A 12,703-nucleotide genomic window follows, 5' to 3' on the forward strand; every position below is an offset into this window, starting at 1 on the left:
TCCAGTCTAGCTGAATTGGTAGTCTCTGGCTTCAATGGGAGAAGTTGTCGCTAAAAATAAGGCAGTACAGGGTGGGGGTGGGGTCTGGAGAAATGACTCAGGAGCTGCGAGCACTGCCTGCTCTTGCAGAGGACCTGGCTTTAGCTCCCAGCATCCACATGGTGGCTCACAACTGACCTGTAACTGCAGTTCAGGGGATCTGAGCCATTTTCCCAGCTTCTGCTGACACCAGGCAGGCACATACACACACAAATGCAGGCAAGACACCCACACCTAAAGTAAAAACAAATCTTAAGAAAGAAAAGGGTGGAGAGGAACGGAGGAAGACACCAGTGTGAACTCTGGCCTTCACATGCGCACACATTTCACCCACACGTTCTTGCACACAGACACAGAGAGAGAGTACGAGACCACAGTCTTTCTTCACTCTTTACTGTGTAAAAATAAACTCAACAATTCATGTCATCTCAGCAAGAAAATGGGGGGAAAAAAAGCAAGGGTACCAGTATAAATAGTGCATTTCCAGAATGGCTGATGGTGTTTACCCCTTTGATACTCAAAAGGCTGCAGATCGTATGAAAAATGTACAGCTTTGGTTAGCAAATAATGAAAAAGTAAGATACATCGATTCTTTCATAGTTTACAGTATGTACATTGTAACAATATCAACTCTAGGGGGTTGCTTTTTTTTTGGCAAATAAGACAAAATTGGGACTCTAAGTATTGGGCTTTTGTTTCTCCTCAATGACTTGTTCCCTTTTGAACAGATTGCACGGAAGTCCACTGCGCACAGAAGCAATACAATTCCCATCGTCAGCTGAGTAAGTTCACACGCTGTGTTTAGATGAAATCATGACGAGTTACTAAGGACGTGATGCCCTTGTGTTAGCCAGCATAACCCTCGTGTCTTCTATCAAGCTCAGAACTGGTATCCAAATCCTCATCCTGTCTCACATAACCAGTCAGTTCCAAGACAAAGAACCCACCATCAAAGGCTTTTTTTTTTTAACCTCCTGGTCCCCAACACACCTTCAAGACCTGGTGGCCCCTTACTGGAGCTCACTGGAGTGACTGTGAACCTCAGGCCAGCCTCTCCTCCCCCCTCACTGCCCACAAGACAACCCCTTGGTCTCAGGTCCCAGGGCTGGTGACAAAGTGATCTTTGCAGTCTTAGAAAATAAGTTGGGAATCTACAAAAGGAAAAGAAAGCATACAAAAATGTATCTCTTTCTGCCAAAATACACGCTTTCAGTCCTACATTTTGATGGAGCCTGAAAGTATTTTTCAAGGGAGATATAGGTTGAGATAATTTATAGGTTTGTCCTATTCTTTCATAAAAATACTCTTGTTTGGTAATAAACTTTTTCTTCTTCAGTAAGAGAAATAATACTGTGTTATCAAAAGCAAGAAGGCTTACAATTCAGGCGGGCTCCCAGCCCCCTCGGGCCTGGGGGCCTCCGTGGCAGCTCTCCCACCCCAACGTTAGCCCAGGGTGCTGTCGGACACCGTCGGCGGAAGCAAACACTGTCTCGACAGTGCATTTTATCTCTTATTTTATAAAATGGCTTACCTGAGAGAGGCATGTATTATTCAGTGCAAGAGGGGACATCAGTCAGATTACGGAGTCGATGGAAAATATGTGGGTTAGATTTGCGGCTGTCGTTAGCTTTCTCGGGGCCAGCAAAGTGCCAAGTGTGAGCACAGTGACGGAGGGGAGGGGCTTGGCACAGACTCCAGTTAGGGGCAGGGCAAGAGCTAGATGTCAGCTTCTGTCCCTGGCACCATGGGTGCCGCAGGGGAGAGGAGAAGGGAGAGGAGCTGAGAGATGAAGGGGCGGAGGCAGATGCATTGGGGTGTGCTCTGCCCTCTAAGCCAGGGCAGAGGATGGCTTGTGGTCCTGAACGGACAGCTCCCACCCCACCCATCTGGGCGCAGGTGGTCTGGGGTCCGCATTGGCAGGGGCTGGGGCTGGTGGCAGGGGTTGGCAGGAGTGCACCGGGCACAGCCGGCTCTGGGCCTTGCCTGGTGTTGGCTCCCAGACGGCTAAAGTAAGGGTGGGGCTCTATCTGGTCTGGAAAGTTGATTCCGAGCTCACGCTCTCTCTCTCTCCCAACCATGGGTACCATTCAGGCTTGTTCTCAACCTAGATGTTAGAGATGCTTCTTGCTATGTCTGGGGAGAAGGAGGGAAGAGGGATGCTGATCTCTCTTGACCTCCCCAACACCCCTGGCTTGCTTACCCAGCCGTTTTTCAGTAGCTACATGGGTGATCACAGAACACTGGGTGGCACTCAGCACACAACACAGAACCAGAGAAGTCCATGCAGGCAAGGGAACACGCATTGGACCAAGGGAGCAAGGGACACACCACCCTGAGGTACATGCAAACACAGAAGATCCCCACAGATCCAAGGATGCCACAACCCAAAGGGCGCTGAGGAAGCACAATTATCTAAGAAAAAGCCACTGCTGGACGACAAGTGGCACACTGCCGGATTGGCTTGCTCTGAGAGCAATGCACCACAGAGCAGTGACGGGGGAACCGTGCAGACACCCACAACAACAGTGACAAGACAGCACAGAGACACACACGGATGCACTAGGCTCAGACACAACATGGACCTGTATGGAAGGACACAGGTGCCCCTGGAGGAAGAGCAGGTGCAAGCCCTGCTCCCGGTGAGGAAGCGTCTGCAGCTGCAGACGAGCCAGGCAGTGCGTAGGTTTCTAGAAAGACTTGCCAGCCTTTTGCTAGTCAGGCTACTGGAGACACAGTCCAGGTGTCACTGGGCATGTGCCCAGAGTGGGGGAAACAAAGCAGGGGCCCTCCCCACCTGGACACGGCCTCCTTAGCGTTCTCCATCATTCGACAGACACATGTGCACACACACATTTTGTCCCTCTCCTCAGAAGGTGGTGCTCATGCTGCTTTCGATAAGGAAAAGCCACAGGCTTGGTGTCACAGGCCGGTGGCAGGTTGGGGCTGCTGCAGGGCTTGTACCCCATGAGATGCAGGAGTGGATGGCACGCCCCGCCCTGGCCAGCAGGCTCCACATGAGAGGTTTCTGAGCCCCTGGCCCCTGAGAGGGGTCTGAGCTAGCTCACCTGGGCCTGGGTGTGCTGGGGAGTATGGCTGTGAAAAATGCCATGGGAAGGCATTCCCATGGACTGTGGGTCAAGTCTCAGTGCCCTCTGGAGCTGAGATCAAGCACGTGAGATCCCACTTGAAGCCTCTGGCTTCTCCACCAGAGGGAGAAGGGGGTGCCAGGCCCTGTGTCCTGGGACTCTGGTGGGGCACTCCCTTCTCAGAACCACTGGGCTGAAGTAGCACAGCTTTGGAGGCTGAAAGGGAATAACAGGTCCCAGTCTTGAGTGATAGGAAGAGGCAGGAAGGTCAAGGGTCAGGAGCAGTCCTGGGACAGAGCTGCTGAGTGGCGTACTCTACCCTCAGATACAGACAACCGACGATCTGACTCGGGCAGGGGAGGGGGATGATATCACCTCGGTGGTGCCATCCCAGGACAACGACCCCCGATTTTCAGAGAATCCACTTACCCCAAACAAAACTTCCTGTGGGAAGGTCCCCCAGCCTTAACAAACTATTCTGACTTCCATCAACTGAGAGCTCTGTCCCTCCCACAAAGGTCTGCAAATGAGGATAAAGACGTGTGCTGAGGAAACAGCGCCAGCCCCAAGGCACACAGGCAGCTGACCCATCAGAAACGTACAAAAACCACAAAGAAAGGAGGGAACGAACTATCTCATCTTAAAAGAAAAGCCTCCCCTACGCACACACACGCGTGCACACACACACTCTCTCTCTCACCTAATTCTGCATTGTCAAAGCTGATGTTGCCTGCTTTAGCTAGGCATGCCCGGGAGATAGTAGGGCTCCTAGGGAGAAGTGGGGTGTCCTTAGGGCCAAAGAAGAGCCGGGACTGCTTTGTGTGCACAAGGAGGACAAACCAGGCTGTGTGCGTGTGCAGGGGCCATGGCCTTGAGTCATTCCTGGGGGTGGGGGGGAGACGATGGGTCATCACCGCACAAGCAGGGTGGGCAGGCGTGGGGCTGGGGGCTCAGCCCTAGCCTGAAGCCTTCAGTTGATCTGGCGACAAGCCTCGAATGTCCACTTGGTGGCTCCACCAAAGATCTCGATCTGGGACTCGGCCCAGGCGATGACATTGCCCGAGAGGGCCTTGCTGCTGCAGGTGGCCAGGTTGTACACCTCCCCGGGGGTCAGCTTGCGGTCCCAGATGTTGAAATGGGCCAACTCACCCACAAAAGCTTGGGTGGCGTCAAACCCTCCGCCTAGAGTGTCCTTTGGAGAAGAGTAGGGGATGGGAGAGAAGAGGAGGTTGGCTGGGTGATCCAGGGGCCTAGCTGAGCAGCCCACTGTTAGGGATGAGCCTGGGGATCCATGCCTCCCTCCCCATCAGGGTCTGCTCCCCTCACACCGTGCGCTTAGTACTATTTGCTCTCCTGCACCTGGATCTTCAAGACATTTCACCTGTCCCTCTCTGAGAGGAGCCTAGGAAAGGGATTGGTGTCAGCGCACTCTGGATACAGATCGCATCCCCTGCAGGCCTTGACATACCACTTTTCACACAGCCAGTCCCCTGGGCAATAATGAGTGGGGGACTCAGCGAAGGCCATGGCAGCCAAGGAAGGCAGCAGTGTCTCAGACCCTCTCAAACATCCTATCTGCCGAAAGACATCCCAACAGGAACGGAAGACTTGACTTCCTGCCCCTTCATCTCCCTCCCAGGTGCCGGTGCCCAGTGGGAGATGAACCACTTCACAGGAACTAAATTATTCATTGCTAAAAGTGGAACTGGGCTTCCCATGCCAGAGAGAGGCCTGCTGCAGTTCCCAAGAGTGCTGGGACTGGGGCCCACTCCCATGGAGCTTCCTGAAGCCCACCAGAGCAGATTTTACCTGAACTGTGCCATAACTTGCTCCCTGAGCACACATTCATGCACACCTCCCCCACTTCCCCCTCCCTCACCCTCTGCCCAGGTAGGTACCTGCTCCTGGCCCAGCACCAGCACACCCTGTGGTTTGATGGGGTGATAGGGAGCCAGGTTCTCTCCATTGCCACCCTGGGTACCATCCTGATAGGCCTCCCAGACCCCATCCCGGGTGGTCCAGGTGACGCAGATGTGGTGCCACTTGCCATCGTTGATTACGAAGGGCAGCTTGGCCACCTAGGAAGGAGGATGGCACACATTATGGACCGCCCAGTGCTACCCAGAGCTGAGGATGCTCACAAGTCCCACCGCGGAACTCCTCACCCCACTTTACAATTCTTGTGGGGCTGCTACTGAACTCTGCCAGCATCAGCACCACCCCTTCAGATGTGCTTAGCATCTGCCAGCCCCACCCATGGATGGGCCTGGGATCCCACTGGAAACCAAGCACCTTTGCCAAGGAGTCCTCGAGACCCATCTGGACACACACACACACACACACACACACACCCAGCTAGTTCCAAAAACAAGCCTCTGACAGAGTGTGTGTCCCTGGTGGCTAAGTCTACCAGAGCCTCCAGCCTCCCCACTGGGTCTCTCATCCTTCCAATCCTTCCTCAGTATTCCAATCCCAACTATTAGGTCCTCTGGTCTACACTACCTGCAATCAGCCCCTGCAGAGAACCTGAGTGAGGCTGTGAGAATGGTGTGAAGCAGAATTTCATACCCCCATCCACCCTGGGCAGGGGGACAGTGCACAAGTCAGATCCCAAAAGGTCCAGGAAAGTGCAACGCATTCAAGGGTCTTTTGATGCTGTTCCTAGCCAGGTCTGAGCCATTCACTCCGGGTGCTGGAGGGGGGGGGGGCTGAAAGCTGACAGCTAATTTACCTCTAACCCGGAGGGAGGGGCAGGGTGGAGCTAAACTGGCTACAGAGAAAACTGTTGTCTCCTGGTGGGAGGGGGCTGGCCTCTTCCTGAGAGCAGGGCCAAAGGGAGACAGATGTAGCCGAAGCCTCTAGCACCACTTCACCCTCCAGAGTATCTACAGTCACCAGATACGGAAAACCTCAGCCAGTCAACCAGCCAGGGAGGAGGAGCCAAAGTGTCAGCAGGACGGACTAGAACATTCCCAGGACTGTCGCCTACAATCCCTCCCCCCATCCCTCTCCCCTCCCTCCCCTCCTCCAGCTAAGGCCTCTTTCTGGAATGTTCCAGCTCTCCTTGTTTTCCAGTGAGGGCAGGTGAAGATGTCCCTCCCTATTTCTGATCCGATTCAGCCTCCACCTCTCTCAGTCTTGCTGGGCAGACATTTTTCTCAGAACCACAGCCTTGATAAGCACCCCCACTCCCCAGGGTTCCGGAAGGCCTGCAGTCCCATAAGCTGAGTGTGGGCACGCGGCTCTGATAACACCCCAGGGTCCTGTCAGGGTGGTGGCATTACCTTGTCATTAATGAGAATCTCCATGGGGTTGTTGCCCCACTCGATGAGGACCAGCTCATTGGCCTGCCCAGGCACAGCGTAGGAGAAGGGTGTGCCCACTCCGGGCGCTGCGCTGGATTTGAGCCACATGCACACGGTGAAGGCGTACATCTCCGGCAGGCTCTTCTTCACCTTGGCATACATGTAGTTGGTCCGCAGTGGGAATGTTAGCTGAAACTTGTCCCCGGGGCGATTGTCTTTCTGACCTAGGGAGGACAAGATGAGCCCTGCCATCTTGTACCTTGACCAAGTGCTTATGGTGTGAGTCCTGTTTGGTCCCCATCGAGTCCCGTGATGCAGACAGGGAACAGGGCCAGCTGGCAAAAAGCTGACCCAAGGTCTCCGCACTCTGGGCCTGGCCAGCTCTTGTTGCCACATGGTACCATCCCCGGGGAGACCGAGGCAGGGGAAGAGCAAAGGACAGACTGTGAAGCTGCCTCTGGCTGCAGGGTGGACATGGAGAGGGACGGGGCCACTCCAGTGCACACTGGCCAAATGACGGAGAAGGTGTGGCTGCAGGGGAGGAGGAACCAGGCTAGCTCCCTTCTGAGCAGCCCCCTCGGGGGCCGACCTGATTTAGATGGTGATGGTGTTTATAGAACCTCTTGATTGGACTGGGCCTTTCTCTCAATCTCCACCATTCCCTACTGCCTGTCTCCTGCACTGAGGCCGGGACATGCCACAGCCAGTCAGTCACTCGGTCCTTAGCACAACTCCATGTATCCTTCAGGAGTTGCAGATCTCCACCGACTCCCCTGGGGATGCGGCCTGGAGCCTACTGTGAGGCAGGACAGCAGGGGAAATCAGCCTTCCTTGAACCAGAGCCCCCGAGTGAGGTTTTGAAGATGCCACATAGTCTCTGATGAGCTTCCTGGAAACTCAGGCTCCAGGCCCAGTCCCACCCCAGCCCACAACCAGTTTCTTGACTGCTAACCAGCATCCTCCCGGGATGTCTAACCCTCACCCCCACCTCTACACCTCCTGTGGCTGGCCCTGGGCCTGCTGTGACTGACTCCTAGGAAACAGGTCCTATTGAGCAGTGGATACTCACCCTTTTAGAGCCAAGGAATGTATCTGCCCTGCCAGCTCCTGGCTTTACCCCTGCCCCAGAGCCCAGGAAGAACCTGGTCCCCAAATTAAGAGTGACTTCTAGAAAGCAGCAGAACAAGACAGAAACAACATTCCCCAAGCCAAGAGAGCAACTGAGCAGGGCTAGTCCTTATTGCAGACCCTCCCAATTCAGGCTGGTAGATTGGGGGTGGGGCAGAACTGGCACCTCTCAGGAGTGTTTTCCTTTCCTGAGTCTCCCACCCCTCCCTTCTTAGGTCCCTCTTTCCCTTGATGTTTTTTCAGTTACATAACACGCCTTAAGATGGCACTGTTTAAATCCAGCCGGCACATTTTGCAGTCCGGGCAGGGTCACGTGGCCCTGCTCTGAGCTAGGCTGCCCCCTCCTCCTTTTACAACCTTGTTTGATTTCTGTGACTCCAGGGCGCAACTAATCAGTACACCCAGGCAGGTGCTAGGGGCCAGCTGAGTTCATGACCAGGGCAAATGCAGCGGCATGAAAGATGAGCCACTGGGGGGAAAAATTGAAAGAGGGCTCAAGGTGGAGAGAGGGACCTGGACCAGGACACCAGGAGCACTGGGCAACTGGGAGCAAAGACACTCAATGGCCCAAGAGGGCTGGTGTCCAGCTCTTTGTTGGTGACAGATTCCAGCAGAAGCAAGGCTTTCCAATTACTAAGTAAAGCTTGGGCCAGAAACAGCTACTGTGCAAAGTTACTTAAGATTAAACAAATTAGACTTGAAAAAAATACCGTGAGTGTCCTGACTGCACTGTGCAATCCCTTCTTAAGCCCCGCTGCTTCCCAGGGGAGGTATCTGGGCACTGGGCAGGAAGTTCTAACTGGGGAGGGGTTACAGAATAGGTCCGGAACCAGAGGCCAGGGCAGGGAGCGGGACCCTGGCAATGTCTCTAGAGGGAGCCTAGAGCATGCAGCATGTCCCCCCTGACACTTACCTTTCTCCAGCTCGCTGATCCGCTGATGCAGGGATGTCAAGGCGCTCTCGATCTTGACCCTCTCCTCTGTGTCGTTCTTGGGGCCCCCTTTGCCCTCCTCCAGAGTGTTCACCCGAGACAGCACCTGCCGCTCCAGGTCATCGATCTTACTCTGCAGCAGATCCTTGAGGCTGTTGGTCTGGCTGGAAGAATTGAGGCGGCTGTACTGCTGCGGGGGCACAAGGGCAGGGGAAAACCACACCGTTAGGCGTGAAGCCGGAACCGTGAGCGAAGGCCCGCGCCGCGCGGTCCCCGGGGCGAATGCGGGGGCGGCAAGGCGGGGAGCTCCGGTGAGAGGCCGCGCTCGGCGCCCCGCAGGGTCCGAGACCGTCCAGCATCAGCAAGGAGGAGGCAAAGCAAGGGCGGGGGGGGTGGGGGGGGGCGGACCGGGTCGGGATGGGGTGGGCGAGGGCAGAAGGGCGCACAACGCGTTGGGGGGAACCGCAGCTCACGCGGACCTCGAGGTTCTCCAGTCGGGTTTTGAGAGATTGCAAAGTTTGCCCGAGTTGGCTGAGTGTCTCCGCGGCCGGCGTCCGGGACAGGTCGCCCATCGTGTTCTTGCCCGAACCAGGCTGCTTGCGGCCGCCGCCCGACCTGGCCTCGCCGGGACCTGCGTCCAGGGTGCTCTGGCTCTCGCAGCGGCCAAGCTTGGTGGTCAGCTCCCTGATGGTCTCCTTCTGGCTGAGGATGGTCTCCTTCTGCTGCAGCACGGTCTCGCGGAGCTGCAGCACGTTGCTCCGAAGCTCCTCCGCGCCGCCCGCGGCCACGGACGCGGCACACATGTCGGCGTCCACCGGCACCGAAGTGCAGATGAAGCGGGTCGGCCCGAAATCCTGGGCCCGACTGCCCAGGAGGCAGAGGGCTAGCAGCGCACAGGTGCGCGCGGCGCGGCCGGCCAGCATGGCTGCGGACACCTGGAGCACCGGGCCCGCTAGGCTCCGGTGGGGCTCGGGCTGAGACCGGGTTCGGGCTGGCTGGGGCAGTCGCTCCGCAGGCGGCCCGCGCTCTGGGCTCAGCGCTTCTCAGCTGTACTGTCTTCTCAGCCGCGCTCCTCGGCCCCCACTGCCGCCTGCGCTGCGGAGCCCGCGCCTTTTATGCAGCCGCGGGAGGGGCCTCGGCGCCGCCGACGTCAGCGGGGGAGGAATCCCGCTTTAATTGTGTGCGGACGGGCCCCGCGGCGCCGCGGGGGTCGCACGGGAGCGCGGCTGGAGCTACTTCGGCCCTCACCCTCTCGTCCCTCCCAGATCCGCCGCCGCCCCCTCTCACCGCCTCCGCACTCCCGCCCCCGCCCGGGCCCGCGCCGCTTCCCCGAAGGCTCCCAGAACACAGGGCCAATGGGGACATCAGCCGTGGGCCTGGATTAGATGGTGGGGCACCTACGCTGTGCCCCTAATCTCCGACGGGCCTCGGAAGAGAAGAAAGGCCACTAGACAAGCTCAATTCGCTTGATCTCGCTGAATGCTCGCGGGGTCCGGGCTCTGCGCGCTCCCAGCCCTCTTCTCCCCAAATCGTCAACGTCGGTGTGCCCAGAATGCAGCTCGCCGAGGTCCAGAAAAGGTGTAGCGAGGTGACTCTATGGTTCATAGACGTCCGTTTGGAGCTGAAAGCCAGGGAACACCCTGGGGCTGGGAACTCCCACGTCCTGGTTCCCCGCCCTCCTGCATCCCCCTTCTCCCAACTCCTGGGGTTTGGGGACCTAACAATACCACTCCTCCCCCCCCCCCGCCCTAGAAGCAAGAACCCCCACTATGTGCTCGTCAAGGCTGGGGCCTTCTCGGATCTGCAGATCGAACCCTTCCTGCCATCAAAGCCAGCCTAGTTCCGGGCAGGTGCCGCCCCAGAAGCTGGCTGGTCACCCGAAAGGGGCCCCTCCCGGAGCTCCTTCCCTTAGAGTACGGATGCGCTCTGGGCGTGTCCGTGTGTCCCTTTGTATGTCTATGTATGTGTGTTGGGCTTACCGTTCCACACGATCCCTGCTTAGCCTATTCCTCACGCTCTTGGACTTCGGGGAAGGGGTCCCAGAGGTGGGCAGCGACTTCTTCGCACCTCTGACCGTTTTCTTACAGACACCCCACCCAGTCACCCACACACCCACGCCTCTTTTTTTCTTTTCTTTCTTTTTTTTTTTTTTTTTCTGGATAGCGGCGCTGCCTGGCTGGAATTCCAGTCCAGGTTCCAATGCCTCTGGGGACTCTGGACAAGGGTCTGGGCTGCAGCTTGCGCCCCACGTCGGAACCAGAATTGGACCTGGGAACTTGCCCAAGCTCCAATTATGTAGAAAGGGAAACTAAGCAGGGAGAACCCAAATCAGGCTTTAAATGCCTGGAAGAGCCCCAGCTACAGGCTGGCCCTGCTGGCCCCGCAGACCGCACCGCCCCCCGCCCCCCCCCCCCCTACCAAGCGATCGGTTGCCCCACAGCCCTTTACAGGGCGCTGGGCCAGACTGGGTCCCGACCGTGAGTCCAGGATCCACAGGCAGCCCTTGGACAGGAGATTCCAGATATGGGCAGTGGGGCATCGCTGGCGGTGATGTAGAAGCCGGATTGACAGAGAAGCCACTATCCAGGTCTTCTCCGACGCCTCCTCCCAGCCCCAAGCCCCAGGGGCGCTCCACTGCCTATGTTCCACATCTCGGCATTTAACCATCCGGAGTCCGGGCTGCTAGCCGCGGTGGCCCCTGCACGCCCGACGCATCGCTAGACCTCCGCTTCCGGGCGCCAGAGGGACCCCGCGGCCCGCACGCGGCTGTCCTGGGCTCGGTGCCGGGAGAGAGTACGGGTCTCCTGCTCCAGCGTATCTACTGCCCTGCACCGAGCACAGGAATCCGCAGCGGCTCGCGCCAGGCGCCCCCTAAATCCTCCCTTGGGACCCAGGACTAGCCTCTCTCTCCACCGGACGTGCACCCGGAGCCGCACTGGCTGAGGCGGAACTCCGGGGGAATTACCTACTCCAGGGGCGCTGCGCTGCTTGGAGACATCAGCCCCCAGCTCCCAGCCTAATGCGGAAGGAGGGGACCCCGCGTAGGCCTTAGCGCTTCGGCCCCAGCGGCGCCTCCCCCAATTTGTCTAACGCGAAGCCGTCCCCAGCCTGGTCCGGCCCTGCGGCGAGGCTATCCCCGCTCAGAGTGCGTGGGCGCGGGAGACTAGCCTGGTCCTTCCCCTGCAGGTGTGTAGAGGGAGCTGGAGTGCTTAGCTCGATTTTGTGGCCTTAAGGCCCAGGAGCGGACCGGGACTACGATTTTTACCATTCAGGAGACCTCGGCGGCTTGGTACTATCACACTTGGGCACTGAGGGCGCATCACCCTTTGACAGAGGGTGATGGGAACGGGTGGCTCAGAGAGTAGAAAGCACCCCCCCCCACTCCCCTGGCCTGTGACCAGGAACGACAATACCTTTGGGATCTGTGGAGCCCAGAGCAGGGAAGACAGCCAAGGAAGGGTACAGCCCATTTGGCCACCATTGCGAAGTGCTCTGTCCACCTGGAGGCGCTATGCAGACCCCTACGGGCGCTGCCCAACTCAGGCGGGCAACCACCCTGGAAGAGGTTCTTATTCTCTTTAAATCCTTTCCAGCAGTTCTCAGGATCCTGGGTAGGGAGCATCCACCATTATAAAGTTGGCTCTGCCTCCCATTGTTCTGACTGTCTAGTAGCTCAGGGACCTGGGGAAAGGAATGGAAGTCCTCCTGACCCAAAACCATCAGAGGGGGAACCCAAGGAGCTGATGGGAAGGGGCTACACTGGCTTCTTACATAAAGACAGTTATTTCTCTGTGCCTGGCCTGGGTACCACATCCCAGAGCCTGGAGCTGAGGTGACAAGAAATAGGGTAAATACCACACCCGGGGCTGGGAAGCCCTGGGGCCTGGCACAGCGTTATACAGTGTTCCCACCATGCCCATGCAAAGCCCAGAGATAACTGCTGGAGAACAGATTGAGATGTATAAAATAATTAGGAAGTGATGCATTTAGAATACTTAGTTTTCATTATAATTATTTAATTGTAATTTTATATAATTTAAGCCTTAGTGATGGCTATGTTAACCATCTTGTAAACTTCCTGAAGATTGAACTGGCCTGGACTCAGCACACCATCAAGGAGGAGCAGTCACATGGTGTAGGCTGATGGGCAGGTAAATTTCCTCTGCAAGCTGATGGCTGGTGCTGGGTGGGAAAGGTGGATTACTCGGGAGGAG

General features: G+C 57.0%; 1 protein-coding gene across 1 annotated transcript; it reads right to left on the reverse strand.

Annotated features, from left to right (window-relative positions):
* Positions 1–415: 415 nt before the first annotated feature.
* On the reverse strand, positions 416–9,764 carry Nptx1 (neuronal pentraxin 1). Its single transcript, XM_006987712.4, has 5 exons — positions 8,969–9,764; positions 8,472–8,679; positions 6,410–6,654; positions 5,024–5,203; positions 416–4,317 (listed from the first exon to the last, which is right to left on the reverse strand). Exons 1-5 carry the CDS (start codon positions 9,410–9,412, stop codon positions 4,096–4,098), a joined length of 1,299 nt encoding a protein of 432 aa, XP_006987774.1. The 5' UTR covers positions 9,413–9,764; the 3' UTR covers positions 416–4,095.
* Positions 9,765–12,703: the final 2,939 nt, after the last annotated feature.

This window comes from Peromyscus maniculatus, chromosome 8 (genome assembly GCF_049852395.1).
Source record: "Peromyscus maniculatus bairdii isolate BWxNUB_F1_BW_parent chromosome 8, HU_Pman_BW_mat_3.1, whole genome shotgun sequence".
Lineage (NCBI taxonomy): Eukaryota > Metazoa > Chordata > Mammalia > Rodentia > Cricetidae > Peromyscus > Peromyscus maniculatus.